General features: G+C 38.4%; 1 protein-coding gene across 2 annotated transcripts in view; it reads left to right on the top strand.

The window, feature by feature from the left end:
* Positions 1-807: 807 nt before the first annotated feature.
* FGL1 (fibrinogen like 1) overlaps positions 808-22,617 on the top strand; it is a 31,754-nt gene continuing 9,944 nt past the window's right edge. Inside the window, exons 1-5 of one of the 2 annotated variants that reach the window (XM_010374483.2) lie at positions 808-904; positions 10,840-10,919; positions 13,380-13,560; positions 21,526-21,685; positions 21,931-22,028. In XM_010374483.2, coding sequence (XP_010372785.2) covers positions 10,857-10,919; positions 13,380-13,560; positions 21,526-21,685; positions 21,931-22,028 — 502 coding nt within the window. In that variant the 5' untranslated portion in view covers positions 808-904; positions 10,840-10,856. Of the gene's footprint in view, positions 905-10,837; positions 10,920-13,379; positions 13,561-21,525; positions 21,686-21,930; positions 22,029-22,617 lie in introns of both variants that reach the window. The other variant, XM_030937346.1, reaches the window with a different exon arrangement.

The following is a 22,617-nucleotide window of genomic DNA, read 5'->3' as shown; positions in this document are numbered from 1 at the left end:
GTTTAACGGGAAGACCAAACATCATCAGTGCTCAAGTCCAGTAGATAACAAAGAACAGAAAGAAAACAAAACTTTGGTATTTTACTGGAATCTGAGTGAATAAATAGGGACCACAGGACAAACGGCAAACAATTGCTTGAGTTACATCAGAGGGAAAGAAGAAATGAGAAACCCAGATTTCCAATATGAAACTGTTATACAATATGATTAATGGAGCTAACAGTTGCCTATTACACATTAGAAAATCTTCTAGAGGATTTTAAAACAAAAGGAACAACTTGTCCAGAGTGTAATTGATGCTTCCAGTTAAATTTCACAATTTTGCACCTCAGGGAATACTTTTGTTTTTCTTAGAGAGCAAATAAACTGACCATGTCACCTTGGCAATTATTAACCTGCCTCGTTTTTCATAACTAGGAAAAATTTGGCTTATCTCTGTATTTTAGTTGAGATGACACATTAATTCATATATTTATGGGTAAAATGTTGTTATCCTTAATACAAAGCAAAGTTTCAGCTGGACTTTGGTTTTACTTAATCTTCAACAGAACATTATTGATGTTAAAGTACAAAAATTCTCTGAACATAATAGTAAGTTTTAAAATATATATATATCTTTATAAAGATATATTTTTGGATCTTTCACAAAAAGTCATACAAATGGGGAAAAAAGAAAAATATCAGAGTATTGGAATTTGTCCTTGAATCTCCTGTTTTAGTTTTCTTTCAGTTAAACCAATGTCCACATGTTTGTTTCTGGATATAAGCCAGAATCAACATTGTCCCTATTTCTAATCAAATAATGGAGAAATAATTACACATTCTGAATGCAGTCAGAGGATCCTGGGAAGCAGAGTGTCTGGACGGAGACTGAGCTGGGTCTCTGACTCATTTCTGACTTTAGGCAAGTTATTTAATGTCTCTGCATTTTTGACATGCTTGTAATAATGCTAATTTATTTCACAGGTATGATAGTAACCAAAACTCAAGTAACAACCACTAGCTTTTGCAAGAAGTCAGGTTGACTATCAAGAAGCTTGCTTCGACAACTTGGAGAAGAGATTTAGAATTATGTATCTTTTCTATTTCCTTTACATTTTGAATGAATTGGATGGGACTTTGATGTCAATGATAGGTTTGCAGTTTCAGTATAAAAATTAAAAATAAAATGGACCATATGACAATTTTCACTTCAGAAGTAAAAGCTTTGGAAACATTTTTCTTTATTGCCTTTCTTGGGGGATCAAATATATTTAGCTTCGTAAGGCTTTCAGTGAGTATAGATTCTTAAGAAGAATGCAAAGCAGTTATATTCCATTTTCAGAAAGAGGAAAAATTTGGAAGGAAATAGCTTAAAAGGAGACTCTCAGCTTGTGTTTATGGGTAAATTTTTAACTCACTGACTTAGGTTATGGTCCATTTGTGAATGCTAACTTCTTAAACATACTTCCTTCAATAACGTTTTCCTTCCTTACTGTTTCTTTTATGTGTCCTTTTATAATGGCTCTTTTAAAACATACCAATTTTGAAATGTCTACATTCTACTAATGTACTTCTGTTTTGTAATTGTTTTTAAAAATTACATATTATCTGTAGAACTTTTCATTTACAAATTTAATATCTTCATCTTTAAATTTAATGCAGTGTAATTAATTAAATATCTTCATCTTTAAATTTAATGCAGTGTAATTAATTAAATATTTTTTAAAATGTAGTGGGGAAGGAATTAGAATTTATAGCATTAAAATAATTTATGTCAAATAATATAGTCCACTAAAGAACAGCCATTTGAGAACAATTTTAATTTTATAATAATTAAAAGTTTCAAAACTGCCTAATGCAAAAATATTATAAAAGAAATACAACTAATTGTGCAATAAATGAACAGAGTAATTTGATACAACTTTATCATAAGCCAGATGTGCAGAATAAATAGTGGTTTACTATCATGAATGATGGAGACCAGAGTTTTGAAGCAAGTTCCTTAATACCTAGCATTTCTTCAATATTACAGAGAATGTTGGCTAGAATTACAAATGAGGAAAATGGGAAATTTTAGAGAACTTAAGATATTCTCAGGAATTATTCTAAAGCTAATCAAAGGAATATAATGACTTTCTAAATATATATAATTACATTTTGAAATGCTTTATTGTTTATATGCTGCCAGACTAGGGGGTGCCTTTTTGTTTGATTATTGGATTATCTTAATGGCAATGAGATGAACATTTCTGGATATCAAGAAACAGAGGCCTGTCAAAAAAATTTCATTAGCCCTTTATTTTGTACTAAATCTAATGCTAAGCAACATTTATATACCTTATATAATTATATATAATATCTATAATATATACATAATTATTGTAATAATTTATGTACATACATACACATATATACAGTGTACATAGGTAAAATTATATGATATATAGGTGCGTCACCCAGAGCATTTTCTTTTATTTATTTATTTGTTTGTTTATTTTTTGAGACGGAGTCTTGCTTTGTTGCCCAAGCTGGAGTGCAGTGGCACAATCTTGGCTCACTGCAAGCTTCGCCTCCCGGGTTCACTCCATTCACTCAGCCTCCTGAGTAGCTGGGACTACAGGTGCCTGCCCCCAAGCCCAGCTAATTTTCTTGTATTTTTAGTAGAGACAGGGTTTCACCGTGTTCACCAGGATGGTCTGGATCTCCTGACCTCGTGATCTGCCCGCCTCGGCCTCCCAAAGTGTTGGGATTACAGGCGTGAGCTACCGTGCCTGGCCACCCAGAGCATTTTCAAAACATACTTTCATTTATGCAACAGCCAGAATCAAACACTGGAATAAAAAAAATTTTTTTTTAAGCTGTAAGTGTTTTTTGTTGCTGTCGTTTGTTTGTTTTTTGAGATGGAGTCTCACTCTGTCACCTAGGCTGGAGTGCAGTGGTGTGATCTTGGCTCACTGCAACCTCTGCCTCCCAGGTTCAAGCGATTCTCATGCCTCAGCCAACAGAATAGCTGAGATTAAAGGTGTGTGCCACCACACTCGGCTAATTTCTTTGTATTTTTAGTAGAGACTGGGTTTCGCTATGTTGGCCATGCTGGTCTCGAACTCCTGACCCAAGTGATCTGCCCGCCTTGGCCTCCCAAAATGCTGGGATTACAGACATGAACCATCACACCTGACTAAGCTCTAATTTTTTAAGCTAATTTATTCACTTCTGAAATAAAGTACTTGATCCCACAAATGCATAAGAAAACTCGAACCAAATAAAAAAAATTTCAACAAATAGCATTAAAGCAAAGTCTAAAAGATACAGACATTTCATGACTTTTCATTTTTGACTCCTGAATATGAACTGGGAGTGGATTAAAATAATGAAGATTTATTTCCTATCACATAAAAAAAAAAGGACATCATTTTTACTAATGATCCTTAGCAGTTTCATTTATCAAGGAAATACCCTAATCAGTAATTCATTAAATACATTGGCTGTTTTCAGTCAGAAGAACAATTTGAGTTGGAGTCACAAATAAATAGTATTTATGTCATATTGTTACACTGATTTCCCAGACTAGTGTAAATATAGTTAGTGAAAGTCTCTTTTATTTCTTTAGGCAAACAATTTTCCCTCTCTGAGCCTCGTTTCCTCTAGTGTTGATGATATTTGACTGAATGATGTCACTTCCTTTAATTACGTTTTGTCTGCATGTTCTAGCCTCGGGGGATAAGGCTATTTCTAAAATCTCTTTATATGTTTTTAAAAAATATTTTGTTTCTCATCTTTATTTTTTTTGGCTTCCTTATAATAAAATGTTTTTGTTTCTTATTTTCTGTAACATGAAAAATACTTTCTGATTTTATGTCTGTGACTATGCAGTTGATTGGTTATGTTTAAGAAATCTCCATTGCGTAAGGGTATTTATTGTTTTCCTTTTTGTTACTTGAGTTTCGTGATAAATTTTAAAATTACATAGTTAAAGACACTAGGGTACAAATTTAAAAAGCAACATAGCTATTATAATTTTGGTCAAAAAATATACTTACTGCCAACTGAAAACATGAGTCAAACTAAAACCTTACTATGAGATAGCTGTGGTAATGACCTTGGCCCACTGAGACAGCCAACTTTAAATATCTTAGGTATTATATTTTCAGTTATATATTTTCTTTTGGGATTTTATAAATCCAAATATCTTTTCTCAAACCAAAATAAGCTATCACATATCAACATGACATATTTGCAAATCACCAAAAACTTTATGAAAAGCATAGTTCATTAAGAGTTCTTAGTTATTTTTGTTGTTGTTGGAAGGGTGAAGATGGAGGGAATCTGATAAAGACATCTTATAAATTCAACAGACACAAAATAATTTGATCTCCAATAAGCAACTGTGAAATTACAATAACAGATCCTGGGAAGTTCTGCAATCCTGATTTAGCTTTACAAGTTTTCTTCTCATCTATTCAATAGATATTTTGTTGAGTACCTGTGCTAGGTTCAGTTGTGCCCCCCAAACATATGTTCATTCCAACTTTTATTACCTGTGAACGTGATCTCACTTGCAAATAGGGTCTTTGTAGATGTAACTAAGTTAAGATGAGGTCACACTGGATTAGGGCAGATCCTAATCCAATGACTGATGTCCTTATATGAAGAGGGAAATTTAGACACAGAGACACACAGAGGAAAGACAGTCACGTGAAGATGGTATCGGAGAATGGAGTGATACTGTCACAAGTCAAAGGATGTCAAGAATTGCTGGCAACTACCAAATGCTAGAAGAGGCCAGAAAGGATTTTCTCCTATAGACTTTGAAGAAAGGGTGGCCCTGCTCTTCTTGATTTTGGACTTGTATCCTCCAGAGCTGTGAGATAATAACCTCCTCTTGCTTTAGGCCACTCAGTTTATGGTAGTTTGTTATGGCAGCCTCAAGAAACTAGTACAGTACCTAGCTATCCACCCAGCATTAGGGCAGTGTATATAATAGATGTAGCCCCTCGCCACTTGGCACTTACATTGTAGATGGTGGTTGGAGTGGGTAGACAATAAACACATATAATATTTCATTATATTTGGTGATAAGTGCTAAGGAGAAACTTAACCTATTGTAATAAAGATATGGAGTGTATGGGTGATGTTGTTTGCCTGTGTCTCCACCCAAATCTCATCTTGAATTGTAGTTCTCATAATCCCACATGTTGTGGGATGGACCCGGTGGAAGGTAACTGAATCATGGGGAAGCTACCCCCATGCTGCTGTTTTCGTGATAGTGAGTTCTCCCGAGATCTGATGGTTTTATAAGGGGCTTTTCCCCCTTTTGCTTGGCACTTCTCCTTCCTGCCATCATGTGAAGAAGGACATGTTTGCTTCCCCTTCCACCATGATTCTAAATTTCCTGCAGCCTCCCCAGTCATGGCAAACTGAGTCGATTAAACCTCTTTCCTTTATAAATTACCCAGTCTCAGGTAGTTCTTTACTGGGTAAACTGATAACATGAGAATGGACTAAGACAATGGGGGACAGTTTTTATTTTATATGTAGTAGTCAGGGAAGGTATCTCTGGGAAGGGAATACCTGAGCAAAGACCTGAAGGATGTCATGGAGCAAACCACAGAGATTTTCAGAAGCGCCTTCCAGGTAGAGAGAACAGCAAGCGCAATCGCCCTGAGAAGTCTGTGTATTTCAGGGTGTTTCAAAAATGCCAAAGAGGCGTATGTGGCCAGAGCAGGCAAAAATGATGGGAAAGGAGGTGTGTTGGGGAGATGAATGCTCACAGATTATGTAAAGCTTTGCTGTTGGATGACCAAATATCCCAGTTTGCCCAGAAAAGGCTCAGTATAGAATGTTGTCTCATCGTAATTCTAAAAAAATGTTCTGGGAGTCCAAGGCAGACGGATCACGAGGTCAGGAGATTGAGACCATTGTGGCTAACATGTTGAAACCCTGTCTCTTCTAAAAATACAAAAAAAAATTAGCCAGGCATGGTGGCTGGACCTGTAGTCCCAGCTACTTGGGAGGCTGAGGCAAGAGAATGGTGTGAATGCAGGAGGCAGAGCTTGTAGTGAGCCGAGATCGTGCCACTGCACTCCAGCCTGGGTGATCGAACGAGACTCCGTCTTAAAAAAAAAAAAAATTCTGGTTTGCAAAAATGGAATCTTCCAATGGTACCTTGGGCCAGACAGTAGCAATGGAGGTGGTAAGAAGTGATTGGCTGTCGTATAAATTTTGAACGTAGAGTCTTTTGTTAGGAAAGTTACTTTGCTTCACTATTTTAGCTTCCTTTAGTAAAAAGTAAACATAATTTCTCTTCTACAGGCATCATGAAGATTAGCTGATGGCAAAACCATGAGATTCCATGTGTTGATGATGTGTTAGAAATTTTGTAAATATATTTTAAATGGCACACATTAATGTATTAACATGGGAGGCAGCACTGATATAAAAACAGGTTGTTGCCAATTTGTTCTCTCTCTTATCAAGTAAGCCACAAACAGTATATTTTGAACCTATTTTTTTTTTTTTTTTTGGCATTCATTGTAGTATAAACAGTTCTAATGATTTCAGGTGTGTTCTTCCTAGCTAACCAATATGCATTAATTTGAAACAATGGAATTGCCATTTTTCTAAGTCAGAAATGCTCAAACATCTGCCATTTCTTATAGTTCAACCTAATACAGTAAGAAAGGATTAACCAGGCAATAAGGAAAGAGGTTCAGGAGATCTGGGAGATATTCCCAGAGGATATGCCCAGAGGTTGAATGGTCCTGGGGAAATCGTAAGCATCCCTGTGCTTATTTTCTTATTTTCACTATGAGGCTAACGAAATAAAATAAAATGGCCAGTTAAAATTTGACAGTGTTTTGGGGTGTTGTTGTTGTTGTTGCTGTTGTTTGAGATGGAATCTCGCTCTGTCACCCAGGCTGGAAAGCAGTGACACAATCTCAGCTCACTGCAACCTCTGCCTCCCAGGTTCAAGTGATTCTCATGCTTCAACCTCCCAAGTAGCTGGTATTACAGGCATGCACCACTACACCGGGCTAATTTTTGTATTTTTAGTAGCGATGGAGTTTTGTCATGTTGGCCAGGCTGGTCTTGAACTCCTGACCTCTGGTGATCCTCCCACTTCGTCCCCGCGAAGTGCTGAGATTACAGGCATGAGCCACCGCACCCAGCCAAAGTTTGGCAGAGTGTTTAGTGACGTCCAAACACAAACACAATATGGTTGCAGATGAATATTCCTTATTTTTCCAATCCACATGTTAGACTTAGGGAAATAGCCCTTGGCCCCTTGATGGATCCTTCAATGTAAGTACTATTGCAGCCTTGCAGAACTACATTCTACTTGAAGGGCTAGTAAGTAACATTGCAGCCGTGCCGAGCTACATTCTACTTGAATGGCTAGCTCATCTTTATATAATGCCCCAGGCCATGCAGGCTGCTTGGCATCTTTGTGGAAATAGTGTAATTGTCCCAACAAGCCCGTTTGGCAATTACTCTGTGTCGTTATTAAAATATTATTCTCTTATTGTGAAGAAAAGATACTAAAGCATGCTGTAGGTCAGTCATTTTCTGGTGACAGGGATTAGAGGACTTAGAATTCATGCAATTTTTAAAACTTTACCTAATAATAGATAGAAAATATATGCTTGAAATAATCTTATTCTAGTTTATTGCTATTTTTTTCTAAGCCTTCTTTACAAATATATTTTCCTACTGTAATTCAGTTTAAATGGATGGTTTTTACTTCTTAGTAAAATTATTGACTGTTGATTTATAACTGATACAATCCTTTGTCGTATTCAACGCTGACATTGAAAAAATTCAGCCACAATGAATAAGGAGCGTTCCCAAGAACTCCCAGATGAAAAAAGAAAAACAAAAGAAAACATGAAACTACCCCCAGGATCAGAATGAAAATGTATTTGCTCCTAACATCAGATGTCTTTGGTTTAGAATATTTATTTCAACTTGAAATTTTCTTGATTTGTAGACATAATCTTGACATCAGCGAACACGAGATTTAGGACACCATTGCACTGCAAATGATGAGTCTTTAGTGCAGTCAATGTTTTTATCTTAAAGAAAATGATTTTATCTTTCATGACAATAATAAAGGTGACCTAGAAAAGTGTTCCTTAAATAATTCCAAGCTTATTATATTAATTAGCAAATATTAATTGATAGCAAACCTAATCATCTTTTCTTTTAATTTGTTCACTACTTCTGTTCCTTTGCAATCCTATTCTCACCCCATTTTATCTTTCATAAAAATACACAGAGGCTGTCTCTTTTTCACATTGGTAAACGTTTTAAATGTCACAAAGTTAATTTTCTCTATTTTTAATATAAGCAAATATTTTAATGTATCAAGTATATTTAATAAGTTACATATAAAAATATCTACTATTTCTATCACTGGGCCTAAGGTAGGTACATAGTCAATATATGATTGAATTTTAAAGAAAAAATATTTACTAAAATAAAATAAAGAGTGAAATGTCAGAGTTCTTTTAAATTGTTGCTACAAATTATATCATATAGTTAAAAGGATAACTTTACTAGAAAAATGGGTCTAGAGATACTTTTTTTTTTTTTTTTTTTTTTGAGACGGAATCTTTCACTGTCACCTAGGCTGGAGTGCAGTGGTGGGATCTCGGCTCACTGCAACCTCCACCTCTTGGGTTCAAGCAAGTCTCCTGCCTCAGCCTCCCAAGTAGCTGGCATTACACACCTAGCTATTTTTTTGTATTTTTAGTAGAAACGGGATTTCACCATGTTGGCCAGGCTGGTATCAAACTCCTGACCTCATGATCCACCCACCTTGGCCTCTTGAAGTGCTGGGATTACAGGCGTGAGCCACCACACCCGGCCCATCTTAGTTATTTTGTTCACAATGTTGGGTGAGAGGGTTAAGTCATGACTAATTGCTATCATATGAATTTCTGACCAGTGCTGTAATACAGAAGTTTGGTGCTTCTCTTCAGACCGTTGGATGTGGACAGAGAATGAAATGTAAAATATGCCTCTCTTCATAAAGAAAACTTACATTGAAAGAAACAAGCAAAATAGTGTGCCCACACCTTTTATACCTCTCCCAGGTGCATGAAGGAGGCTTGCCAACTGGTGGGCTTCTTTGGAGAGTGATCAGTCAAGGAAACGTCTCCTTTGATGGAAATCCCCCCAATATCAGTCTCTGAAGATCTTTTCTCTGAAGCTCTGCAGTTCCTCCAGTGAGGAATCCCATGTTCACTGGCCTGGAAAGTGGTAGTAAGAGTGTAGAGCCGGTTGCCTGACTGCAAGAGAAGTAGCCTGGGAAAGCGTCACCCTTTTTCAACAGTGCCTCTCCCCTCCCCTTCAGTGCTTCTACTGTCATGCCACCTGGAGCATCTCTGGGCAGTCTTAATAGAAAGTAAATCTTCCATATTCTGAAAGAGTACGAGAAGCAGCATTCACCTGGCTGCTCAGGGTTTAGGTGAGGATCTGACTGTCAGCCCATTTGCCTCTACCTTCACTTCCAAGCTAGCAGTGCCTCCAATCCACAATGCCCCAGAGTGCTACAATGTGACTTCTCTCGCTTCTCATGCTCCTGTCTGCTGCTGCTTTGCCAATTCCCCTACTTCTCTTCTTTTCTCTCCTCTCCTCTCCTCTCCTCTTCTTTTCTCTCATTTCTTTTCTGTCTAGACAGGGACTCACTCTGTCACTCAGGCTGAAGTGCATTGGCGCGATCTCAGCTCACTGCAACCTCCTGGGTTCAAGTGATTGTCCTGCTTCAGCCTCCCGAGTAGCTGGGACTACAGGCGCCCGCCACCGCGTCCGGCTAATTTTTGTATTTTTAGTACAGACAGGGTTTCTCCATGTTGGCCAGGCTGGTCTCGAGCTCCTGACCTCAACTGATCTGCCCACCTCGACTTCCCAAAGTGTTGGGATTACAGGTGTGAGCCCCCGCACCAGGCCCTCCACATGCTTTTTATCATCTACCAGCTTGCTGACATTGCACACTAGCTGTTCTTTCCCTTTCTCTTTGACTTTGTCAACTCGCGTCTTTTACAGTTTTTCTTTACTCATTTTCTAGTGGGCTTTGTGAGAAGAAAATAATTAAATTCATGTGTTCAATGCAACCAAAACTCCCCAAGTCCTTCTTAACTCTTACCTTCAGAAATACACTTCGCCCATGGTTTTCCCGTAAAAGAGGAAAGTACGTCAGTATAAACAGACTGCAGTTTAAAGCAAAGAAATTACATTTTTCCCTCTGAGAAGGATTTTGCGTCCCGAGGAATAATTCTGTAGAGGCAACAATAGTTATTGGGGTCACCACATGAGTTAAATGCTAGGGATACCAAAATTAGCAAGGTGTGATCTTTGCTTTCAAAAATCTTATTCTAGGCAGTGGCTCATGCCTATAATCCCAGCATTTTGGGAGGCCAAGGCAGGAGGATCCTTTGAGTCCAGGAGTTTGAGACCAGCCTGGGCAACATAGGGAGAAAAAGACGCAAGCTCCGTAAGCAGAGAGACCTGCATGCATACTTTGACTGAGCTCCTTCCTTGTTGTGTAACATTAGGTAACCGATTAAAATGCTCCTGTGCCTTTCCACAGCATAACACAAACAGCACAATAGGACCGCGAAAAGAACCAGACTCCCTCCTCTGTTACTGTGATCGAACAGGTTCAATTCTAGTTAACACTGAGTGTCATTCTGTGTGGTGAGAGACTGGGAAAGTCTGGGAGAATTTCCTCAGCGACTCTAGGATTAGGGATGGCCTGCGGCTGCATCCGACTTCCTGGAGCTACTTACGTCTGAACTCCGGTCTCATGAAAAATTCAAGGTTGATACATTTATAAAATTCTTTTTGTTCTTGCAGTTTTTTCAAAGGGGGACATGGCAAAGATGTTCAGTTTCATCCTTGTTGTCTCCGCTCTGATAATGGGCAGGGAAAGTTCGGTAAGCTTATTGTGAAAACTATTGTTATATTTATAATGCCTGCTTTTATCTGAATTTTCTTTCATTTTGCATTAAACCTACAGTGACTTGTCATTGAAAAAACTAAGGGGGAAAAGCAAAAAGGCTGGTGGAAACACTGGACACATAGTAAAGCAGCACTTCAAAGAGCTTTACTTTTTTTTTTTTTTTTGGGAGTCTGAAGCGGGTGGATCACAAGGTCAGGAATTGGAGACCAGCCTGGCCAATACGGTGAAACACCGTCTCTACTTAAAAAAAAAAAAAATTTGCCTGGCATGATGGCATGCACCCGTAGTCATAGCTACTCAGGAGGCTGAGGCAGGAGACTCTCTTGAACCCAGGAAGCGGAGATTGCAGTGAGCTGAGATCATGCCACTTCACTCTAGCCTGGGTGACAGAGTGAGACTCCATCTCCAAAAAAAAAAGAAAAAAAAAAAAGGTGCTTTACATTTTTGTAAATAAAAAGTATTCACAATAAATAAGTAATTTTTAAAAATTCACTGGAGTTATTTGGTTGGAATATTAGAAATTTGAAACTGTCAATAGTAATTAAAATTAACCTTGGGCTTTTCAATATTGAAAAGCATAAAACTAACCAGATTATTTGAAAGTAATTACATCGAGCTTGTGTTGTCCTTCATTTGTGAATAAAAAAGACAAAACATTCATTCAAAGTTCTTAGAGAAAGAAAACGCCTAGGTTTTAAATAAGCTTACTAAATATGTATATACAGTCTTATAAAAATTGGACATACTTGAGCCGTGATCTGTTCAGTTATTTTAAAATTGCATAGTGCACTATGTTTAACAATATCACAACTGATCCCCCACTATTGTGAAACAACACGGGACCCAGACACCATAAAATGTTCTTGCTGTTCAATTTTTAGCCTATGTGACTCAAGGTGCTAAGCAAATAACTCTCTCAGAGAGGATAAATCTGAGTGATAGGGAGAGAATAACAAGAGCAAGTAAGAAAGAATCCTAGAGAGGCTGGGCGGCGCCGTGGCTCACGCCTATAATCCCAGCACTTTGAGGCCAAGGTGAGTGGATCTCTTGAGACCAGGAGTTGGAGACCAGCCTGGGCAACAAAACGAAACTCCGTCTCTACTAAAAATACAAAAATGAGCCGGGTGTCATGGCACACAACCTGCATAATCCCAGCTACTTGTGAGGCTGAAGCACAAGAATCGCTTGAACCAGAGTGGCAGAGGTTGCAGATAGCTGAGATTGCACCACTGCACTCCAGCCAGGGCAACAGAGCGAGACTCTGTCCAAAGAAAGAGAGAAAGAGAGAGAAGGAATCATCCTAGAAAAATGGCTGGGAGAGGTTCCGTGTCTTGGACCTAGGGATGGGAAGAAGGGAAAGAAAGAAAAGAAAGAAAAGTAAAGGGAAAGAAAGAAGGAAAGGAAGAAAGAAGGAAAGGAATGAAGGAAAGAAGGAAGGAAGGAGGGAAGGAAGGAAGGGGCAGCAAGGAAAGGGAGGGAGGAAGGAAAGAAGGAAAGAAAGAAGGAAGGAAGGGAGGGAGGGAGAGAGGGAAGGGGAAAGAAAGGAAAAGAACAAAAGGAAAGAAAGAAAAGAAGATAAAGAAATCATCCTAGAAAAAATGTCTGGGAGAGCTTCTGAGAAAGGAAAGGAAAGAGGAAGGGGTAGGGGAAGGGAGAAATCATCCTAGAAAAATGGCTGGGAGAGGTTCCATGACTTCGACCTAGAGATGGGAGGTAGGGCAGATATAATATATATACACACACACTACATATATATGTATATATACTACATATATACACCATATGTATATGTATACATATATAAATATAAATATATGATATATACATATATTTGATATAATATAATAAATATAATATCTAAATTTATATATAATATATAAATATGTTATATTATAAATATATTTTTATATACTATATGTATATATTATATATAAATATATATTTTAATGCATTTATACCAGAGGGCCATTCAAAAATCTCATTTATTATGGGGATTTACATGCCAACAGTACAATTAACTTCTGTAAAGCCCATTGCTGTTTAGAAAACACATAAGCAATGTCATGTAGAGATTGACAGCATGGTCCTTGAACTGAATTTGAATCCCACCTCCAGTTACCCACTGAGCCCTTTCCTACCTCATGGAATTGTTATGAGGATCAGATGAGACAACTATAAAGCTCCCAGCATAGTGATTCTGATTATTTTATATTATTTGATCTTTTGAGTCCAGGAGTTTTGGCATAAGCCATAATTTCCAATTCTTCAAATAGCAGGTAGTATTAGAACTTTTCAAACCACTTTTTGTATGGAATAATATTCTGAAATGGGAATTGGAGACAAAATGGAATCACTGATTTATCCAAATGTTTAAAAAGCACTTGTTTTCCATGAATATGAGATGCATACTCATCTCATCTCACCTGTTTCGCAGGCGCTCGAGGACTGTGCCCAGGAGCAGGTGCGGCTCAGAGCCCAGGTGCGCCTGCTTGAGACCCGGGTCAAACAGCAACAGGTCAAGATGAAGCAGCTTTTGCAGGAGAATGAAGTCCAGTTTCTTGATAAAGGGGAGGAGAATAGTGTCATTGATCTTGGAAGCAAGAGGCAGTATGCAGGTGAGAATGGACTTTTCTTAAGTGTTTCAATAACTTACATTACACACCCATATGCAGTGATGGTGCTAGTTATTTGTTTGCTTCAAGTTTTGCTAAAAAGCTTTTCCTATTTCAATAACAAGCAATATGAAGCATTATATCAATTTTAAAGGTCTTCTTTCACACACTACTTTTTTCTGTCTCTGCAGGGGCATTTAATGTGAACGCTAAATATCTGAGAATTTATATTATTTAATAAGAAATCAGGACAATAGATTGAATACTGATGTACATGGCCAGGCACGGTGGCTCACACCTGTAATCCCAGCACTTTGGGAGGCCTAGGTGGGAGGATTACAAGGTCAGCAAATCCAGACCAGCCTGGCCAATATGGTGAAACCCTGTCTCTACTAAAAATACAAAAATTAGCTGGGCATGGTGGTGGATGCCAGTAGTCCCAGCTACCTGGGAGGCTGAGGCAGGAGAATCACTTGAACCCGGGAGGCGGAGTTTGCAGTAAGCCAAGATCGAGCCACTGCACTACAGCCTGGGTGACACAGTGAGACTCCATCTCAAAAAAAAAAAAAAAAAAAAAAAAAAAAAAAATGTAGTGTACACACGGCAGATTACAACTGGGAATTTTTGCATTTGAGCTTTGTGTTTGTGTATCTTTCCTTGTTACATGTATGCAGTTTTTCCTTCTGAAATCCTAATGTGCATTAGGGTGGCAAATAAGGTAAAAAATAAAGGAGCAGAGAAAGGAAAAAGAACCAGAATTACTAAGGAAAATGAAACAGCAGTTTTTTAATAGGTATATTTAATGTTTTCATAATGTTCCTTTTGATGAGGTCAGTATTTCTCCCGAGAAACTAAATGATTTTAAACTGGCAACACATTACACACATTGCTGCCCATATCATTATTCTCTATGGAAATCTGTTCATTTGAATTCCTCCAGAAGTAAAAGGCATCTTTTAGAGTAAACAATGATTGCCAGAAATAAAAACAATGCTACCAAAGCACTTTGTCCATATGTCTACTCAAGCACTACCATGCTACATTGTAATTTCTGGTTATGAGTCTATTGTGGTCAATTAACTGGGCACTTTGTAAGGTCTAAGATGATGTTTAATGTACTTTTATCTCCGTGTTGACTATTAGAGTGCATAGAACATAGTAGATCCTCATATTCATGAATGAAAGGAAGATAATACATAGGGAGAGGAATAGCAAGATAAGCAAATATAAATTGGGAAATCTATTTGACCGGAATTGAAAGACTGTAGAGGTCAAAGAGATGCCAATCTTATGGGAAATAGAAACATCTTTATTTTCTGCTTCTAAACATACAATTGTCGGATATAGGAGTTGTGAGAAACTTAGAGCCTATCCTTCAATAAAATACTTCAGGGCACCTGGCTAGCTCAGACCGCAGTGCATGAGGCGCTTAAAATGCTCCCTTTTTCTCTGGGCGCAGTGGCTCACGCCTGTAATCCCAGCACTTTGGGAGGCTGAGGCGGGCGGATCACGAGGTCAGGAGATCGAGACTATCCTGGCTAACACGGTGAAACCCTGTCTCTACTGAAAATACAAAAAAATTAGCCAAGCGTGGTGGCGGGTGCCTGTAGTCCCAGCTACTCGGGAGGCTGAGGCAGGAGAATGCTGTGAACCCGGGAGGCGGAGCTTGCAGTGAGCTGAGATCGTGCCACTGCACTCCAGCCTGGGCGACAGAGCGAGACTCCGTCTCAAAAAACAAACAAACAAACAACAAAAAAATACTCCCTTTTTCTCTACCAACATCCTTATCTCCCTCTGCTCAGACTCTTCGCCCTGGGCTCCTGCTTCTCTGTTGACCAGCATCTTGATCCAACTGCCCTACCTCTGGCCCTTAGAGATCAGAAAGAGGCCAGAGTCACTGGTCTGCAGTAGTGGGGATGGCTATAGCATGAAGATGGCCTGTGCCTCTGGAGCCAAGAGGAACCAGGGATAGTTCGGGTAAAAATGGGCTTGGGAAGCAAACGGACTATCATTCAACGGATGAGCATACAGATTAAGGGATCCCAAAAGTACCTACAAAGCTGATCTCAAGGGCAAGGAACTGGTAGATGCAAGCGGAGCACCGTTATTCCAAATGTCAAACCAAGTCCAAGACTCAGGGTGTCTATTCGAACACATTCTGAGCAGGTTATTGACACGGACTCAAGGGCCAGTCATAGCAGGAGGCAGCTAATCAGGAGGCAGCTAATCAGATATTTATTCCCAGGCCTCTACAACCAGTCATAGGAAGACTGAGGCTTACATGCTGTGTTAGTCCGTTCTCATACTGCTATAACGAAATAACTGAGGCTGGGTCATTTACAAAGACAAGAGGTTTAATTGACTCCTGGTTCTGCAGGCTGTAAAAGAAACATAGCAGCATCTGCTTCTGGAGAGGCCTCAGGAAACTTACAAACACGGCAGAAGGCAAAGCAGGAGCAGGTACATCTCACGTGGTAGGAGCGGGAGAAAGAGAGACAGGGAGGAGGTGCCACACTTTTTCAAACAATCAGATCTCATGAGAACTCACTCACTGTACAGTACCAAGGGGGATGGTGCTAAACTTTTCATGAGAACTCCACCCCCATGAGCCAATCGCCTCCCACCAGGCCTTACCTTCAACACTGGGAATTACAACTCCACATGAGATTTGGTGGGGACACACATCCAAATCATACCAAGAGCTGAAAATCCAGTCTTTGTGTTGACACTGCTGGGGAGCAGATTTGGGAAGCAAGGGGTCACCAAGGAATAACACAAGAAATCAGGTACTTGGAAATTACAATGCCAAGGTCAGAAGGATTAACTGTACAAGCAGAAGTTAGAAGAGTCATATAGAGATGGTTCAGAAAAAGCATTATAATTATTATAAATATAAGACTGTTATAATAAGACAGATGATGGGAATTCTAGGTGACTGTTTTTTTATATAAAAGCCAAAAAAAATCAGAATTTCAGTAGATTAACAATATTCTTCATATATTAAGCATGAAGGAGAAAAAGGGTGAATAAAATATGAAATATAAATATAGTTCAATTGTTCCTTATTTTTTTTTTTGAGACGGAGTCTCGCTCTGTCGCCCAGGCTGGAGTGCAGTGGCCGGTTCTCAGCTCACTGCAAGCTCCGCCTCCCGGGTTTATGCCATTCTCCTGCCTCAGCCTCCCGAGTAGCTGGGACTACAGACTCCCGCCACCTCGCCCGGCTAGTTTTTTGTATTTTTTAGTAGAGACGGGGTTTCACCGTGTTAGCCAGGATGGTCTTGATCTCCTGACCTCGTGATCCACCCGTCTCGGCCTCCCAAAGTGCTGGGATTACAGGCTTGAGCCACCGCCCCCGGCCAATTGTTCCTTATTTTTAACATATAGGCAAATAGTACTAGAGAGCCTATTAAGAACAGATAATAAACAAAATATATAACATAAAAATTGCAATAAAATATAATGTAATACATATTATATTACATAAAATATATAAGAAGTTGCTCACATCAAAGTTTATGTTTTTGGTATCCTTAAATTTAAAACAATTAAATATTCATATATATAATCTGTAGAAATACAAATTTTTTGTTCTGAGTTACAAGTTGCTTTATTATTACTAAATTAGTTATTTTCTGAATTCCAATTTATCTGATGGTTGAAAACACCCAATTACACACAACCTAGCAATTTGTGCAAACAATGCCCATACCACATGGTTTTATATAGCATATCATTAAACTGTATCTTTTTTTTTTTTTTTTTGAGACAGAGTCTTGTTCTGTCGCCCAGGCTGGAGTGCAGTGGCCGAATCTCAGCTCACTGCAAGCTCCACCTCCCGGGTTCACGCCATTCTCCTGCCTCAGCCTCCCGAGTAGCTGGGACTACAGGCGCCCGCCACCACGCCTGGCTAATTTTTTTGTATTTTTTAGTAGAGACGGGGTTTCACCGTGTTAGCCAGAATGGTCTCGATCTCCTGACCTCGTGATCCACCCACCTCGGCCTCCCAAAGTGCTGGGATTACAGGCTTGAGCCACTGTGCCCGGCCTAAGCTATCTTTTTTTAAGCATGTGGATGCTAGTGAATTATGAATTAAAAGGTTACTGTATCAATTTCATACTAACTGGTGGCAATCACAAAAATCTGGCATCACCACCACTGTTCAGTTGACAAGACCACTGCTCCACCATCTCCCCTTCTGCAGGAGCCCCCAGTCTGCATGAGTGTCTTGAGGCGGGATACAAAGTGGCCTAAGGTGTTGACTCTGAAGCTCGATTTCAAAGTCCACCTGCCCATCTTGCTAGCTGCAGCCTTTGGGCAAATTACATAACCTCTGTGTTTCCTGTATTCCCCATCTGGAGAATGGGAATGATAAGAATGCTGTGTATTTGCTGTGAGAATTAAAATATATTAAAATTAGTAAATATATTTTGCCCAGGTGTCATGAATCATGCCTGTAATCCCCGCACTTTGGGAGGCCAAGGTGGGAGGAACACTTGAGGCCAAGATTTCAAGAACAGCCTGGGCAACAGAGTGAGACCCTAATACTACAAACAACAACAACAAATTGCCAGGCTCGGTGGTGCATGCATGCAGGCCCAGCTACTCAGTAGGCTGAGGCAGGAGGATTGCAGGAGGAGTTTGGGGCTGCAGTGAGCTATGATTGCGCCACTCACAATCACTCTGTTACAGCCTGGGTAACAGTGAGACCCTGTCTCTCAAATAAGTTAATTAATTAAATTAAATGAGTTAATATATTTAACATAGTAGAGCAAAAGAAGTACTCAATGAATGCCAGCTATCTATGGACATTATTATATCCTTGTTTTCAAGGGAGAGAGCCGACTCACTCGACCTTACAAGAGTATTGCATTCTGTCAGTATTAACTTAATTGCACATTTAAAAATAACAAAGAGAGCAAAACTGAATTGTTTGTAACACAAAGGATAAATGCTTGAGGGGATGGATACCTCATTTTCCATGATGTGATGATGATGCATTGCATGCCTGTATCAAAATATCACATGTACCCCAATAAATACATACACCTACTATGTACCCACCTTCCTTTATCCTTTTATTTTTTTCCTTGTGTTGCCTAGAGGTGAGGATGGCGGTAGCAGGGCCAGTTCTGGCATATCCCGGTATGCTCTGGGGAGTGGCAGCTGACCTCTTTTGCTGACCTCTTTTTGTGTTTAGAATGTGGGGTTACTTCGTGCCTTTGGTTCTCAGCGTTGAGCCTCAGTCACCATCCTGAGACAACAGGAAAAAGCCCATTTGGCAGGCTGTCATGTCACTTTATGAGCTTAAACATTCAGCCTTCCAACATAGCTTGCTTTCTGCATGATCAGAGAAAGGAGGCACATCACCCAGTTTAATACAGTGTTCGTCAAAACAGAAGGCAGGACGCCTTGGCCTCACTCTAGTATTATGTAAATATTCAAAATTCTTTTTCTTAAAAAAAAAAAAAAAACTCCCATGAACACAAAGCTCTTTAACCTTGTTTTCTTCTACCTATTCTACAGGGAGTTGAATGGGTCCGAACACTTTGAAAATCACCATTTTAAATATCAAGTTAATATCTTAAATTCTACATTTCTCAAACTTTCTGCTGTTACAGTTTAAGTCACATTTCCCGAAGCAGGCTTCTTAACTTGTTAGCTATAAGCAAGTTGAACTACTGGTGCTTTTTTGCTTTTTTAATGTTGATTTACTTGTTGGGGGTTTTGTTGTTGTGTTACTGTTTTTGTCAGTTGAAGCTTTTCTTAAATTGTGTTTGGCATTTTCTTCTGGGGAGAAGGAAAATTGTAAAAACAAGACCAAAAAAATAACAAACTCGCAATTGGCATAAAATAATAACAAGCAGAAAATGTTGGCTGAAACCTCTATATTCACTGAGTTTTCCAGAGGCAAATGTTATAGCTAATCACTTCCATATTTGCCTGGAAAAGAGTTTGACCTTTGTGAGTCTTTAGGATTCAGCTCTTCGGTAGGAAATTAAATATAAGCAAAAAGCTTCTTTCCAAACAGGGCTAAAATCTGCTTACTTGAATAAAAGTGTTGTGCTATACACTTGACTACACGATGTAAACCTTATAACAACATTGAACTAATTTTAGGTCATCATTTTCTCATTGTTTTGCTTCTTGTTTAATCGCCAAAACAGGATCCTTTTTGTAATTTAGCATGTATTTGAACACTTGTGCTTCTGAATCTTGAAAACAAATCTATGAATAAAGTCTAAATCATTACAAAGGTAAACATCTCACCAAAGCAGTAGTATATGATCAGTCCCAGCCATGTGAAGGCTTTATAAAAGGACTAAGGATCTTTTTTCTTTTCTCTTCTGATTTCTATGGCCTATTCAACCTACTTAATGTGCAATATATTTTATCTGTAACAAAATGAGAGAGTTATAAATTTGGCAACTTCGTATCAAAACAATGAACATGAAAACGAACTTTAAAATATGCTACAAGAATGGAATTATCCAATCAGAAAAAGAATGTTTTTAAAGGAACTTAACAAAGCGACAGGGGTAAAAGTGTAAAGTTGATGATGTCATAACATTTTTATTCAAATGTTTGTAGATGGCTCTTCTTAAGACTATCTGTTTATAGTGGCCACTACTTCCGTCATCCTAAAACATAGTTTGCTATGCATCTAAACAATAGAGAGGTCTCTATTTGCCACATTCTCTAAGTCTGTACAGATCAACCTAGGTGAGACCCAATGGGTATTAATTTACATCACCCTCAGGTGGCTTAAGAAACAGGTATCACCTTTTGCAGGGTGTGGTGGCTCACACCTGTAATCCTATCGCTTTGGGAGGCCGAGGTGGGCGGATTGCCTGACCTCAGGAGTTTGAGACCAGCCTGGCCAACATGGCAAAATCCCATTCCTACTAAAAGTACAAAAAAATTACCCAGGTGTGGAGGCGCATGCCTGTAATGCCAGCTACTCGGGAGGCTGAGGCAGGAGAATTGCTCAAACCTGGGAAGCAGAGGTTGTAGTGAGCCGAAATTGCACCACTGCACTCCAGCCTGGGTAAAAGAGCGAGACTCTGTCTCAAAGAAGAAAAAAAAAAAAGAAAGAAACAGATATCACTTTTCGGTGACAAAGGGGTAGCATGTTTGCTTCAGTGTTCAAAGAAATACCACAGCAAAAAAGAATTAAGGGATGAAACAAATAGCAGAAGCTTGCCGTTTTCAGCAAAAACATCTAAGCGTGTACGGACTTTTAAAAACTTCAGTGAGCTAATAAAAAATATCATGAGGCTAAGAGGTTATAAGATTTTGAGAAGATTACTATTTCGGGTTCATTTTCAGATGTCCAGCATGATTTCTCATGCTCTAAGTCAAGATAACCTGTAATAACTTAGTTGTTTGGTGTTAATATTTCTGCTTTCATTTTTAGCTTCATGGGTGAGATACATTTTACTATTCTGTCTGATAAAACTGTAAGTTCCACCTAAATACACTGTTATTAACAGATTACACATAACTTGCTTTTTAAAGTTGTTTTCTACAAAACTCAGAAATTAGAGACTAGATCACGTGTGGTAGCTCACACCTGTAATCCCAGCACTTTGGGAGTCTGTGGTGGGAGAAGAGGATTGCTTGAAGCCAGGAGTTCAAGACAAGCCTGGGCAATATAGAGACTCTCCCCATCTCTACAGAAAAAAAAAAAAAAAAAAAAAAAGAAGAAGAAAGAAACAAAAAACTAGATTCTTATTTCACTCCCTTTTTTTCCCTACATGATTATATCACAGATTCGGGTGGCAACTAATAGCTAAGAAAATAAAACTTTCCTAATATCCACTGGAAGATGTACAAGATGCAATTTTAAAATGCTGATTTCTATACCATGTGTTATCTGTCTCCAGTGATATTGAGTAGTCTCATTCAGAGGCTCTGCAAGGGGAAGAAAAGACACATAATGAATGTTACATTACCTTGTTTTAAAAACAGATTGTTCAGAGATTTTCAATGATGGGTATAAGCTCAGTGGATTTTACAAAATCAAACCTCTCCAGAGCCCAGCAGAATTTTCTGTTTATTGCGACATGTCCGACGGAGGAGGATGGACTGTAATTCAGAGACGATCTGATGGCAGTGAGAACTTTAACAGGTGTGCTCATTACGACATAAGAATTTATTTGTAGCAGCAAATGTGAGATTTATAAGTCAAATATTTTGATCATATCCTGAAGTATATTAATGAGACAGAATTTCATTCTCTCTAAATAAGAATGCTGAAAATGAATTAACAAATCAAGAAAATATTGGAGGTGGTGGTAGCATGGGGTGGGTGGTGCTCACTTTGGTACCACAAGTGGAGTTTGCTAAAATCAGCTTCCACTTTACATTTTTTAGAGGATGGAATGACTATGAAAATGGCTTTGGAAATTTTGTCCAAAAACATGGTGAATATTGGCTGGGCAATAAAAATCTTCACTTCTTGACCACTCAAGGTAAGGTTTGAATGATGTCAAATTTATTTGGAATACAATAAAAACAACACTACAATTTTTTTTTTTTTTACCAAATTATAGGCAATGGAACTAATTCAATAATTGCTATGATTTACAGATGGTAGTGATAACTTTTGGGCAATAATCCCAAATGTAAAATGTGGCTGCCTAAGATTAGAAACAGAAAAAAAAAAAAACTAGAATTAGGTTGGGGGAATTGTTTTCTCATATATATGTATGAGAATTATCTGTATATATAGATATATATTTATAGATAGATAGTGATATATTCTATATAGATATATATATATCTATACTTTGTGAGAAGTAATACATGGCTGTTGATTTTAAGCCACTAGCTTAAATATATCAGATATATAGATATATATCACTATCTATCTATATAGAATATATAGATATTCTATATCTGAAAAGGATATAAAATGTCATAATTATTCTTTTTTGATGCCTTGAGTTCCTGAAGATTATATATACTGTATCAGTTATCTAATGTCACAGTAATACTGTGTAACAATCCCCTTTCAAAGCTAGTGGCTTAAAATCAACAGCCATTTATTACTTCTCACAA

The sequence above is a fragment of the Rhinopithecus roxellana genome, chromosome 9 (assembly GCF_007565055.1).
Source record: "Rhinopithecus roxellana isolate Shanxi Qingling chromosome 9, ASM756505v1, whole genome shotgun sequence".
NCBI lineage: Eukaryota > Metazoa > Chordata > Mammalia > Primates > Cercopithecidae > Rhinopithecus > Rhinopithecus roxellana.
The sequence above is the reverse complement of the archived record's forward strand: the minus strand, read 5'-3'. Positions and strand labels throughout refer to the sequence as shown.